The sequence below is a fragment of the Henckelia pumila genome, unplaced genomic scaffold, assembly GCF_033568475.1.
Source record: "Henckelia pumila isolate YLH828 unplaced genomic scaffold, ASM3356847v2 CTG_461:::fragment_3, whole genome shotgun sequence".
Classification (NCBI taxonomy): Eukaryota; Viridiplantae; Streptophyta; class Magnoliopsida; order Lamiales; family Gesneriaceae; genus Henckelia; species Henckelia pumila.
The window spans coordinates 4,432,557-4,446,775 of record NW_027331831.1 but is presented as its reverse complement, the minus strand read 5'-3'; the positions used below and the strand labels follow the sequence as shown (position 1 = coordinate 4,446,775).

Here is a 14,219-nt window from a genome sequence, read left to right as displayed (position 1 = left end):
TCAAAAATTACCGAATCGAAATTTTGAATTCAATCGATTCGGCCAATTATTTTCGTTATACCGAAGTGTTGCTCACTCCCAACATTGCCTACAATTCTCCTTTTTTAATTAATTATGTTGTAGCAATACTTTAATATATTTATTTTTATAGTTAAATATACTGATATATTAAATCATTAATCAAACAAGAACTATCTTTTAATGTCGATTTTTTAGGCCTGCACAATTTGTGAATTATTGCCAGTATTGAGGAGGAACAACAAAATTTCCGACAAGGAAGAGTGTCGTTGATTCTACATTTCTATTAGGAGAAAATAATAATTACAATAAACATAAAATACTACACCATCAAACTTAACCAGTGAAAGCTCTGCAGATTTTGGTAAACATATTGGAAGTACTACAGCTAGTTTATAAAATTACATGATTCATGTTTCTCATGCTTCTTAAAGCGATTCTGGCACGGATTCGAGACGAACATGTGGGCAGACCCTATCCGGTTCACCACTCGTCCAAAGGATCTTCAGGTCCCCTCTTTTTTTTCCGAGCGCGAGAAACGTCCCTGCATCAAGAAATCCAATGTTTTACAAGCCTTCAATCTAAAAGTTTCTGCTTTTGGTGTCTACTTTTATTGCAAGTGCGTTCTAAATATAACAGATAGTGCAATCTTTTTAATTTTGGATATGAGTCTATTATATGTCATTTGAGCTCTAACACAGAATTAATCTAACAGCAAGTACACATTTAGTTTACCTAGTGTAAAAGGGACAATGTAAAGCAATGCTGGTTGGCCATGTCCGTCCATCAAGTTCAACGCCACGTAAGTGACGAGAAGACCTGCAATGCATGTCAAAAGTGTTGAAAATGTGTAACCACCATAGAAAATGCTTCTACATAGACACTCTCATGTCATCTCCTATCTTGGAATCGATGGCGAACATCCGCTTCGTGAGGAAGACATTGGATAACACAGGACATCGAAGATGACAAAAGACCATTTGTAGTATAACCGTATTCAGGTGACTCAAAATCCGCCGGTAAAACGAGAGAAATGAGCAATCTAGCTACCCAAAATAAAGGTGCGAGCTCAGATTATATTTGCGAAATTTGTTGTGAATATGCTCGCGTGAACAGGTCAACGGTTTAGCTAGCAAAACTTCAAATCATGAACTTGTTAAGAGCTCATACTATTATTATATTATATTATAATATATGTAACTAAAATTATTAACTTTTTATATTATTAAACTACAAAAATATTTAAAAAAATCAATTATGAGCTGGTATGCTGGTTTGCGAGCTCATGCACAGTAAGTGTTGGACTCGAGCTCTAAAACTCCTTAGCTAAATTCAGCCGGCTCAACTAAACTTACACCATCTGATAAATAATTGAGCTGAATTTCAAGAAGTCAGTCAAATTTCGGAAAAGTTTTGTTTACCTAATCCATAAGCAAACATCGCCCATAAAAAGTATCCGGCCTGTAGGCTCTTGTTTGCTAACCAATCATACCTGCAACAGATGAAAGAGATTGAGTAGAGGTGTACAATAAAGGAAAAACATATTTGAGTTAAGGATATAAATTAAGTTATTAAAAAAAAAAGGATATAAATTGAGACTGCACGATGCTAAGTTTTTGCATCTCGACCGAGTGCTTGTCAAGTTTTTTTGGAAGGGAGCAGGACCAAAACTTTCCATACCAATTTCACTTCACGTTGTGTTGTCACATCACTTACATACTAGTCGACCGGGCCCAAGATATGTGTATGTGAAGTTTGAAGGGATTGTTTCTCAAATTTGCATAAAAATGCCACAACCGTAGTATCTCAGTATAAAAATTACTAAGGTCGTGAAAGAGCCATCATATTAAAAAAAATTGAGCCGTTCTGAAGCTAATCAATTATTAAAAGAGGTTTTAACAAGTTTTTTCGCAAATTCAAAGCATGACATACCAAGAGATAAAAATGGTCAGCAGAGTGCTTTTTTTAGTAATATGTATCACCTCTCTTCATACTTGGAGAGGACAAGGGCTCGACGCCCATAAATCAATTTCATTTCCCAGATTCTTATAAATCAACTACACAAACACCGACTGTGTTGACAGAACAGGAATAAGGGACACCAAATGAGTGCTAAAAATCCATTTAGGTCCAAACTGGATGCCATTAGGCCCATTACCAAGCCCTGGACAAACATTCTAGAAATTAGCAAGTAAATGTGAATAACTCTAACCTTAGTGAAAATGCTACTACCAGTCCAGGCAAGAGGATGTCACCAAAGCCTATGATACTGTAACCACCCCATGGATCAAACATACGTGGAATTTTCAGAAGCATCGGTATACCATCCTCACCACTTCTGTCACCACGGGCAACCTAAAACAACAATAACCATAAAAACTCATCTCTTCTACTTGCTACGATCTTGGTGGATATATATTGTGAAATATTGAGGTCAATTACCCACCACAATCATCACACTTTCTTGGAAGAGTTTCTGGGAAACAAACACCCAAAAGATGTCATACATGAAAGCGCAGCTAAGAAGAACAGTTCCCACCTGAAATAAAAGATTGTGGTACGGAAAGGGCCAATGACTACAGATATTATAAATACATAACAAAAGGATATTGAAAACAGAGCAATTCCTTCAATTATTGATTGAATCGAATATATGCATGAGAAAGATTTCATGAAGGAATATATATATATTCATAAGGTAAAAGATGAAGATGTATTCTCTACTGTTAGCCCCAAATGTCCTGTATATCCAATGAATCATTGCTCGGACAGAACTTGATCCTATTCACATCAAGTCAGGAAAGCCATCAACTTTTCAGTAATCTTCCAAATGTGTCAGATGAGTAATTGATTGAACTATACAATCTGACATCTTTTTTTTTTTTTTCTGTTAATCAGAAACGATACAATCTGACATCTGTTCATGTAAGGGAGTTCGCAAAAATATTAGAAGTGAACAACCCTATAATTAACAACTTGAACAATAAAATGAGGCAATGCTTGATTCTGGCAATATACACCATTGTCTCATTTCACAAGCAAGTTGTAAGTTGAGATTAAAAGGATGAGTGAGAACTTTCTGGCACAGGAACCTGGTTAACAATCATGTGAGAAAAATTTGAATTCCGTGAGGGAAAGGCACACAAGGAAAATCATGTGATTTCCATAGCCCACCAAATTTAAACACTCTACAAATGCATTTTTTGCTGGTATATCAGCAATTATATTGCAGTAAAGTTTATTAACCAGGACCATCTTAGATTTTAATAAGTTATCAAAAGGAAGCATTAATCCGATAATTACAAATTTTGGCCGCTCAAAAATCAAAATATAATTCATCTCACCCTTTAACGAGTAAAATTTAAATCATAGACTGAAGCACTACCAAATATCAAGCCAGCTGCCAGCAATAAGTGCATGCCCTTGAATGAAAGTACAACAATTGATAGATGTTCAGACTTGACTCACGAAATATATAGAAAATTTATAAATCCAATAACAGAATAGAATTATTGATGTAGAAGAAAGTGTTGATGCCAAATACATAGCAATAAACAAGAAAAGCTCTTCAAATTTGACACCTAAATTTGACAAATCAAAATTATTACCTTGAGATTAGGAATTCGAACTATCTGAAGAACAGTAATTATCAATGCAATTCCCTGAAAGAAAAGGATACCGCTATCAATTATCAACAACAATAGCATATGATGAAAGGCAATTTATCTTTCAAAAATACATAAATTATTCTCTTTTACAGGAACAAGAACATCTCTTTTGCTAAAATATGCACGTGATGAAAGGCAATTTATCTTCACACGGCAAAAAAGGATGCCTGTCAAAGTCTTAACAAGCCTGCCAAGAGTATTATATCTTCACTTTGTCATTGATTTGAAAAGGTAAAGGGGTTTCATCCAGATCGAGACAATATGTGTCACATCTCTTACAGCTCTAACTTTTTGTAAAAGTTCTCTCACAATATGATGCCGGGCTCATGATGTATCACCACCTCCCATTTCAAAGATTAAAGATAAAATAGCACAAATAAAGCTACAGAGAACAACACTACCATCTCATGATTGGACATTTACTAGAGATACAAATTTTGGCAAACCACATATCCAACAACTTAAATTTTCAGACTCTGTCGGTGTTCAATTTTTCCATCAATATTAGAGATGTCTTTCTAAAATAATCCCTTCATTAGCTCCGGAAAGAAAATTATCATTCCACGGAACTTCAAAAGGACGAGTTGAGAAGACATCTTTGAATTTAATGATCCTGGATATCCATTATTCCATAGTAGAAAGATGATTAGCTCAAATAATTCTATTTCCATAAAACAAAAATCATTTGAAGGAGGTTGACAATCAACTGTAGTTCCCTCATGGTAGCTATGTACACTTACGAGTACATCTTGGCCTATCCATGCAAAAGAGACCTCTCTGTACACAGCCCACACCACAGCAAAAGCTACGCAGAATGGAGCAACAGCCAAAGTAAGGTACGAGATAGCCCCCAAGACAGGTACTTTGATAAAAGATTCAGCAGCTTGCTTGAACCACCTGAAAATATAGTTTAAGAGCTTGAATTCTATCCCCTCATTAAATTTACACTTCTGACCTTACAACTTCAGTCTAACTGTAGATAATTCTGACGGTAGATTTTAGTAGTAACACAAAAAAAAATAATGGCATTGCTCCATTAAACAGGTTCAATCACATGCCTTAATCTATTAATGTAGAACCAAATGAGACAGATAAGGCTAATTTTTTAGGAGGGATCACTGGCTAAGCAATTTTCCAAATCAGTTAAAAACATAAAATGGAGTGCCCAAAGTGCATACCTTGATAACAAGGCAACCAAACAAGTTTGTAAACCCTTCAAGAAAAGAAGGAAGTAGAATTCAGGATCAGTTTTGACAAGAACAAACCAAATACAATCCCTGCAGGTATACGGAGTAAAAAAAACAATTCACCTCCACACCACCAATGCAAAAGAGAACCACCAAGAGCTCAATGAACCATAATGACATTAGCTTGTATATAAGTATCAAAAAGCATGAGGCGACAACAACAAACAGAACAGCCGATGTCGTGTTGATATCCACAACACTACTTCCACCGAAGCCTTTAATGTTTGGAAGTTCATCTGAAGCATCCTACAAAAAAAAATTAATTCATATGGCTGCTGATATAAAGGTTTTCAAGCTTACAAGTTTTACTTCTAAGCAATCTTGGTTGAATATTTTCCAGACCTTCAACAGCTTATCTTGCTCAATAGCTCCTTCTCTGGCACTCCATGCAGACCAATAAGAGGCACATAAGATGGTCCCAACAGCCATCAACCACAGAAATACTTCGGCTATATCAACGACCGGTCTCTTCGGAGAGTACAGCTGTACAGATACTGCGAAAGATACAGTGTCAAGCGAGCCACTTTTTTTAACTTGTCAAAAGTGCTTGTGTATTATGCAAATGGAATTAAAGAAATCACATGAAACAAAATGTGGCATATAAAAACACATTGTATATAATTGAGCAACCAAATGATGACCAGATCTTGCAACTTGAAGGAGAAAGGCATCATTTGTCAGCAGAGATTTTAAGCACAATGAAACAACCTTTTATTTCAATCAATGCTTTCCTACCTCTTTGCCACACCCCTACTACTTTCTTGAGCAATTGGACTAAATCCTTTTGCATAATTTCTAGAATCGAACCTTTTAAATTGTCCGGAGCTTAGTTAGGACAAGGGTATCTTTTAATATTTAGGTCAGGGTTTAGTTCACAATCATTAGATTGTGCCGACGAGCTAAGTAACCCGATGATGCATTTTGTTATGCCATTCTGTTTTCAACTAAAAAAACAAAGGCATTCAATCAGTCAGCATATTCTTTAAAACAAACACAACCCAATTGAATTTCACTTCTTTGCTTAGTCATATAAACATTACCTTGTGAAAGGTTTGGAATCTGGATGATTAACTAGGTTGTTATATGATTAGCACCATCAGAAAATGAATTACAGCTTTGCTGTTGTGAGAAGCAACAGCACAAGTCTTGCCACATACTGGAAAGGCATTTGCATATAGAAATTAATGTTATTGATCGAAACTAAGCCAGGGAAAGATAACCCAGCACAAAAATAAGCCAAAACACACATTCTCCTTTAGCACCAAGTTGAAATTGTGAAAGAATACTGATGATTTCTCCATATCCCCCATCACTGTGAGTTTGCTTATTGCCAGTGCTTGTTAAGCTCGTATTTAGATTATATATTGCAATGACATAGCATCACGGTACATCACCAATTTGAGGCCAATTGTACACCATCAAGAGAGCCATCAAGGAGGTCAATCGAAGCAAGAAACATAAATCAAAGGCAACAGGAACTTTGGAGAGGCAAAAGAGCAATCTCTTAATAAAAAAATACCTGATGAACCATTTGACAACATTTTCTCCAGTGTAGAACCAGCATCTTGAGGGAGCATGACAGCAGAAATTTGAATATCTAGATCAGTTTCATCAGGCTCACAAACCATCTTGTAGAGTTCTGAGGAGATAAGGAATGACTGGTTTACATATGGAAAAGAATTTGAAAGACAGAAGTAAATAGATATGCTTTAATTAATGCTCCACTGATTGAATCCATGTACCAATTAAATTGATTTGGTAGCATTTGTATCATCTACTTATGATGCAACATGCAACAATCCAACAAATTATCAACAATATGAGGTGATGAAAGTAAGTTTTATAAAAAAAAAAATGGAAAAAGAAAAGAAATTTAGTACATCTTATTAGACTCATTGCTCTGTCCTTCATTTCAACCTAAATGTTAAATTAATAACCATAAGCTCGGTCATGTTACTACATATACCAGCAAGGGTCAATTCCTTCCATCTTAAAACCACAAATATGAAGTATGAACCATGATACAGAACTTTTGTGAACTATGATATGAGAAAATTTGAGCAATTTTGGGCCACCTCAAATTGGCATTATAGACTGCAAACAGACTCTTATCAAAGCATTGAAAAGAAAAATTAACCTTTCTGGTTGTTTATGATGAGAAGTGCCGAAGCACCAGCAGCTTCAGCAAAGTTTGTCTTTGCAGTGAATTTGCAGTTACCTCGAGCCACCATTATAACATCTCCAGCATACTACAAGCATAAAAATATGGAAATTCAAAAATAGCATTGAGGCATATCTATTCCATCAAGGCATCAAAACAAAATAAAGAATCAACAAGAACCAAGCAAGATAGCAACTATAACCTTTTTCTTTGGAGGACTGCATCCATCCAAAGGGTCTGACAGGGTTAGGCGATTCTGGTTTGCATTTTTCTCCTTTGATACTATGGCTTTGCCAAATCTAGCACCCACACCGACAAACTCCACGTTTTCCACACCATCGACCCAAGTTTGGACTTTTACCTAAAAAGGAACAGCTTTTTTGTTAGAAGCTGCAAAATGCATTGACAAGTGAATCATGGGAAAGCTTCTGGGACACATTTAAAACTAATGCCCGTGTAGTTTACATCTAAAAATTTAAGTCCCAAAGAACTATACATGCAACTTTGTATTTTATGACGAACATGGTGAAGATTCATAATTGTGGCATTCAACTTGAACATTGAAGCATCAATGCAAGCTCTCCTTCTCACACACAGGCCCCAGAAATAAAATAGGCATCGATGCAAAAACAAAAGAATAAAAAAAGACCTTTTGAAATGAATGGACTAAAAAGGGAAACCAAAGCTGGGGGTCCACAACTATAATTTAGCAGCAGGACACATTATCAATACTCGCCAAAAAGAATACTCACAAACATAAACAGAAACATCATACACTAAAGAGAATAACAAAGATCTAAACATATCATCATCAAAAGGATAAAAGTATCATACAAATCAAGCTCAAAAACAACTATAACACAAAACATCAAGATTCAATCTTTAGTAAAGAACCACAAAAAAAATGGTAACCCTGCACGTAAACCTCCAAAATATCTGCTGGGCCAGCAAAAAAAAAAATGAAGTAAACAGAAGAAATTTACCAGCACAAAATCATTCGCACATCCGGGCTTTTTGGGAGCCAGATCGTCATCATGGACTATGTCACCGGCTGTCACTCCATCTGGGATGCAAAAGAGCATCGATAAAACAACGCATATGAAAAATTTCTGAACTCCCATGGCGGAGCTTCAGATTTATAAGAGTAATTTTCTCTTTTATTTCTTGATTTCACCGCATCACCACATGTAGCCAATTTATAGAGAGCTTTTTGCAAGGCAAACCAACCAACAGCAAATAAAAAATGAATGAAGGGATTGCTTTCGCATTTTCATCCAAGATTTACACAATAAAATCATACACTGAACTGCGTAACGGGGAAATGAGAAGAAGAAGGTGCGAGGGGGTGGGGGATTTACTGCTGTTGGACTCCAGGTCCGCAAGGGAGTTGCAATAACAATATTTTAAAATTCATATATAATGATATTAACAATAACGTTCTAATAATTGTCACAAAACAAAATAACGTTCTAATAAAAATAATAATTCAAATATTATTACAAAATAATAAAAATAAATTATAATAATATAAGAGGAATGGTTTAGGTAATACATAATTATATTAGAGTTATATAAAAAAAAAAAATCAAAATAGGAGACTCTCAAGAAATGATAAAATTAGGGATCTAGCCGAGCCGAGCTTTTGAATGTTCAAGCTCGGTTCATTTATAAACGAGCCGAGCCCGAGCTTATTTAACGAATATAATCATGGCTCACGAGCTTATCCGAGCTTTTATCGAGCCTAAACGAACTTAATATATTTAAATTATAAATTTAAATATTCATTAAATTAATTAAAAACTAAATTATATATTTGAAAAAATATAATAATATTATTAAAATTTGTAATTTTATTCTAATAAATTAATTTTTATATATTTTTCAATATTTTTCATAAGTAAAGTGTAAATTTATAAATTAAATATCAATACTATTATTTTTTCGTATAAAAGATGACTTACGAGCTTGTTCACGAGCATGTTCACGAGCTAACGAGCCGAATATTGTAAAGTTCGAGCTTGGTTCATTTGTCTTAACGAGCCTCATTAAACGAGCTCGAACAAGCTTTTAACGAGTCGAGACCCAAACTGTTCGTGAATTGTTTGTCTCATTTACATCCCTAAATAAAATAGAGAAATTTCAAGGCCTAGTATATGCAGGATTGTAGGATTATAGGCAAATCTCTAATGACAGTGGAAAGTGAATGGGATTTATTGAGATATTTATATATTTTTAAAAAAAATATAGTTATTATTATATTCATAAATCATATTAACAATAATAATATATATGATTTCTTTATTTCTAAAAAAATATATTCTTGTAATGATAGTAATAACAACGAAAAGAATAATTTGATTAAAATAACAATAATGCAAAAACTTAACTTATTTAATAACTTCAAGCAATAGTGAGTACAGAAACACAACATAATATTTTTTTTTTAAAAAAAAAGTATTCCATGGATTGAAAAACAAATATCTAAACAAATGTTTAGAATCAGAAACATAAATAAGATCTCATCTCAGCGTGTAAACACTGCCCCTTAGCCGCCACTTTCAAGTTACAAAAAATCCCCCAAAACTAATTCCTCCCTTCTCAATTTATATTTTCCCTTTTTGAATTGGATCACATGGACCCGTAGGCTGGATTGTGCCAAGTCCATTGTGTATATGCTCTGTGCTTGTCTTCATTATTTCATCATGTTTTGCTCATCTGCAATCCACCAGCAGACGTGCACAGCTTTATTTGTTGGAAACATGGTTGGGGGGAATGAGGGTGTGCCCCTTTCCTTCTCAGCTTTGAAGTTCAGCACGATTTCCATGACTGAGACATAGCATGGCTTTGTGGATTAACCAGGGTACCTAGCACATGGATCTGTGGATTCTCAGCCAAATTTTTCGATGTTTCATACTTTCATCCAGATTCTTTAGACATGTTCTCGAGGTCCATCCATGTGGCATCCGAATTGGTGACTTTTCTTTGGAATTTTGTTTATCCCCGAGCCCTCGGTGAATCTAGCATAAAACAATAATATGCAATGAATAACTGTGATGTTCAGATGAATATAGCCAGATCAGTGTGAAGATAAATTAATAAAAACAATAGTGTAATATAATTTGGGCTTGTCAATTCTCACAAAACAGTTGAATAATATATGACGAGCTTGGTATTGCTAAGATATAAATAAAAGCACAACAGTTGAATAATCAGAAGGGTGATCGATCATAATAACAACAAAGCACCATGGTTAGTACATCAATTAGTCCGGAGCAGAGAGCAATCTCTGTGCCCTTCCTCATCAACCGGGCAGGTTACAATCTCTAACTTCATCGAGCACAATATATACAGAGTCGCAAACATAGCCTTCATCTTTCATCAGTGTAGCCAGATCTTTCAAAAGTGCAATTATTTCATCATCATTAGGATGACATTTATCACCAGAAACAAAGTAATTAGTTTTCTGTTCCACAACTATCCAACTACATCCAGGAAATTTTTGTACTCCTCTTTCATTCATCTTTTTCCTCACAAAATTAACACCTTCCCAGTTGCCTGATGCTGCATACATATTGGAAAGCAGCACATAAGGAGAAGAATCCTGAGGTTCCAAATGAATAAGCTTTTCAGCCGCTCGCTGGCCCCTTATGTCATCCCCATGCAACCTGCACGCGTTAAGATATGTGGCCCAAATCATAGAATCAGGCTCAAAGTCCAGTCTATTGATAAAGTTTTCCGCCTCCATCAGAAAACCCCAACGCCCAAAAAGATCAATCATGCAGGCACAATGATCTACCCTTGGACTAACCCGATAATGATTTATCATGCTATCGTATAATTCTTGACCTTCAGATACCATCCCTGCATGGCTACATGCAGTTAGAACACCAAGGAACGTGATTTCATCAGGTAGCACATTCTCTTGCTTCATCTCATCAAAGATCTTCAGAGCATTTTCGGCAAAACCATTTTTGGCATATCCAACAATCATTGAATTCCACAAAATAATATCTTTTTTGCTAGCCATTGCCCCAAAAACTAGGGCCGAACTTTTTACATCTCCACATTTTGCATACATATCCACCAGAGCACTTGCTGTAACCTCATCTTCGTCATAACCAATATGAAAGATGATAGAGTGGATTCTCCTACCTTCATCTAAGGAAGCTAATTTCGAGCATGCTCTAAGGACGCTTGCAAACGTTGCTTGGTCTGGCATGACATTATGAATACGCATTTCTTGGTACCAACGTAATGCCTCCTCACCATAGTCATTATCAGTGCTCCCAGATATCAGGACAGTCCACATGACTGTGCTTTTTGGACAAGGGAGCTCAGAGAAAAGTTCAATAGCATCAGTAATTACTTGAGCATTCATGTACATACCCAATAGAGAGACGACTAAAAATTCGTCATAAAATGATAGGCCAAGCTTTATAACAGAACAGTGGATTTGCCATCCGAGAGGCAAATAAGTATTATCAGAACACGCCTCTAGAAGGGTAGCAAAAGTGATTTCTGACGGTTGCAGTCCTTCAGAAAGCATAGACTTAAAAATAGTTACTGCTGTAACTATATTCACTCGAGCATAACCAGAAATCAAAGCATTTATGCAAACCACACTTAATTGAGGCATGCAAGAGAAAACTTCACTCGCAGCTGCCACTATCCCACACTTGCAATACATGTCAATAAGTGAGCTTCCACTGTAAAGGCCTTCTTCTAAACCATGTTTGACCAGAAAACAATGAACCTGCCTCCCCTTAGCAAGATCCTGCAAGTTTGCAGCAGCACTGAGTATGCTAGCCATAGATACCTCATCAGGTTCAATCCCCTCGGATACCATCCGGCGAAAAAGATAAAATGCTTCTTCTTCTCGTTCATCCCTCACGTAACCAACAATAATTGCATTCCATGAAACATGATCTCGATTGCTGATCAGTTCAAATTGTTTCCTAGCATCGGGCAGAGCCCCACATTTGGCATACATATCGACCAAAGCATTTCCCACATATAAATTCAGTCCATACATATTCTTGACAATAATTGAATGTAACTGGCAGCCCATTACCATATTCTCTAAGTGTGCACAAGCACTCAGTATGCTAGTGTAGGTATATTCATCTGGTTGAAATCCAGAAATTCTCATATTGGTAAACAACTTTAAAACCTCAAGAGCATCCCCTTTCTGAGCATAACCTCTGAGCAATGTATTCCAGATCACATCATTTTTTTCTTGTAATTCATCAAAAACTGCATGTGCCGACTCCATATGCTTGCATTTGGCATACATGTTAATCAAAGAACTCCCTGCATATATATTACAGTCCAGCCCCTGCTTCACCGCCTGAGCATGGACCTGCAAGCCATATTCATAATTTGCAACACTGGCTATGGCGCTGAACACACTTCCTAGAGTTGAACGTGTTGGTTTAACACCAGACTGCATCATATGTTTGAAGATTTTGATAGCCTCTCCCTCATGACCACCTTTGGCATGCCCTGAAATCATTACATTGCAAGCCACAACACTTGGGTTACGCATTTGAGAAAACAGATTCCAAGCATCATCAAGTCTTCCTTGCCCTACATACGCATTTAAAACAGTCACAAACACTACCTGATCCGGCATGCGACCTACTCTTTGCATCTTCATAAATATTTTGATTGCCTCTTCGGTCAAACCAACTTGAGCGTACCCCGAAATCAATGCAGTCCAAGAAACCATATCCGGTTCCAACACATCATCAAATATACTTCTGGCACAGAAAATATTTCCACATTTGGCATACATATCAATCAATGCACCCTCACAGTATGCATCAGAGTTGAGCCCCATTTTAAATACCTCGCAATGCACTTGCTTCCCAAGCTCCATGTCCATCAACTTAGCACAAACCGATAGAACAGTGGCAAAAGTAAACCGATTCCCCACTAACCCATAACCCCTCATGGATCCAAAAGCCTCCAGCACACCACTCAACAACCCTTTTCTTGAGTACATAAACATGATGGAATTCCATGCTAATTCATCCCTTTCATTGAGGTGGGAAAATACCTCTAAAGCATAATCAGCACGTCCGCATTTGGCATACAAATCCAAAATGGCATTCCCCAACTCCCTTTCCGCTGAAAAACCGAATTTCAGGCTCTTTGCATGGATAGCTTTGCCCGTCTTTAAAGAACAGATTCTTTCTGGCATCCCGTCGAACACTTGACGACCCCGGATCTTCTTGCATTGTTCCAAGCATAGCTTCGATAAATAATTGTGTAAGTGGCGCTCTTCTGCGGGCGATCTCTGGAGGTGAGAATCTTGCACAAGTTGGGTAGTCAAGAATTTGTTTTGTTGATTGAGGGAATGAAACTTTGGTTTGAGATGCTGGACTTTGACGCGAAAGCTAAGGGGCATTAGCTCACTGTTTCAGTTCAAGAAAAGGTGTTGTAGCAACCTATTAAATTATGTTTTTCTCCCCGTTAATTATATTGTAATGTAGACGTATAAATTTGCTCTCAAAATAATAAGTATTGTAAGCCAAATTCGTTTTTAAAAATGCCAAAAAGACGAGGAAAATTAGAGACAAAATGCATGCAATAAAGTTTTTTCAATCGTTTTTAAATCATTTATAGTTTTTATACTTGAAAAACAAGATAAGTCTTAAATTCATAAAAGTGTAAGGACGATGAATGTAAATGACTCGTCTTAAACGTAACCCTTAATGAAGTATTTATAAGAAGAGAAATTTTCCATTCCGTTGCAAGAAAAAATTGCATACAAATTCAATTTTATAATATAAAAAGAAGCATTTGTTATCTTGTGTGTGGTCCAGAACAAGAAAGACAAAAGAAGAAGCTTCACCACATCGATTGAGGTTTAGTTGCAGAATATCTATTATCATATATTAAGGCTTAGCTTAATATATACGAACCTTTGGTATATTTGGTATGATCTTATTTTTAATTGCAATGTCACCCTTTAGCAATTTCCACAAATACCACTTTACAATTTTAAGCAATTATTTTTTTTTACTTTATAAATATTATAATTATCATTTTATCACTTTTTCAGTTTTAATAATTACTTGACAAAATTGAAAAAAAAAAGAAAAAAGAAAAAGGACTATACAA

At 35.9% G+C, this 14,219-nt stretch overlaps 2 protein-coding genes across 4 annotated transcripts; both read right to left on the bottom strand.

Moving 5' to 3' along the window:
* Positions 1–180: 180 nt before the first annotated feature.
* Positions 181–8,482, bottom strand: LOC140871294 (signal peptide peptidase-like 2). The gene is made up of 14 exons (XM_073273738.1): positions 8,078–8,482; positions 7,297–7,455; positions 7,071–7,182; positions 6,453–6,572; positions 5,276–5,427; positions 4,997–5,179; positions 4,865–4,899; positions 4,427–4,583; positions 3,627–3,680; positions 2,465–2,557; positions 2,231–2,373; positions 1,440–1,510; positions 754–837; positions 181–562 (listed from the first exon to the last, which is right to left on the bottom strand). Exons 1-14 carry the CDS (start codon positions 8,213–8,215, stop codon positions 447–449), a joined length of 1,617 nt encoding a protein of 538 aa, XP_073129839.1. The 5' UTR covers positions 8,216–8,482; the 3' UTR covers positions 181–446.
* A 1,078-nt stretch (positions 8,483–9,560) lies between these two features.
* LOC140871598 (pentatricopeptide repeat-containing protein At3g09040, mitochondrial) lies at positions 9,561–13,912 on the bottom strand. Of its 3 annotated transcripts, none has more exons than XR_012147722.1 (2): positions 10,340–13,912; positions 9,561–10,111 (listed from the first exon to the last, which is right to left on the bottom strand). XR_012147722.1 is itself a non-coding variant. In XM_073274179.1 (2 exons), the coding sequence occupies exon 1, from the start codon at positions 13,501–13,503 to the stop codon at positions 10,396–10,398; it is 3,108 nt and encodes a 1,035-aa protein (XP_073130280.1). In that variant the 5' UTR covers positions 13,504–13,912; the 3' UTR covers positions 9,561–10,111; positions 10,352–10,395. The 3 variants fall into 3 exon arrangements, 2 of the variants coding, with proteins under 2 accessions (XP_073130280.1, XP_073130281.1); XM_073274179.1 differs by having other exon boundaries at positions 10,352–13,912; XM_073274180.1 differs by having other exon boundaries at positions 9,561–12,596; positions 12,715–12,836.
* Positions 13,913–14,219: the final 307 nt, after the last annotated feature.

Excerpts from the sequence above, each read along its gene's own strand:
- LOC140871294 (XM_073273738.1), bottom strand. The coding sequence starts at position 8,215 with ATGGGAGTTCAGAAATTTTTCATATGCGTTGTTTTATCGATGCTCTTT. Across the intron at positions 5,428-6,452 it reads GTTGTCAAATGGTTCATCAG|TATCTGTACAGCTGTACTCT; the intron begins GTATTTTTTTAT and ends TATCTTTCGCAG. Across the intron at positions 2,558-3,626 it reads TTCGAATTCCTAATCTCAAG|GTGGGAACTGTTCTTCTTAG; the intron begins GTAATAATTTTG and ends CTTTTATTTCAG.
- LOC140871598 (XM_073274179.1), bottom strand. The coding sequence starts at position 13,503 with ATGCCCCTTAGCTTTCGCGTCAAAGTCCAGCATCTCAAACCAAAGTTT.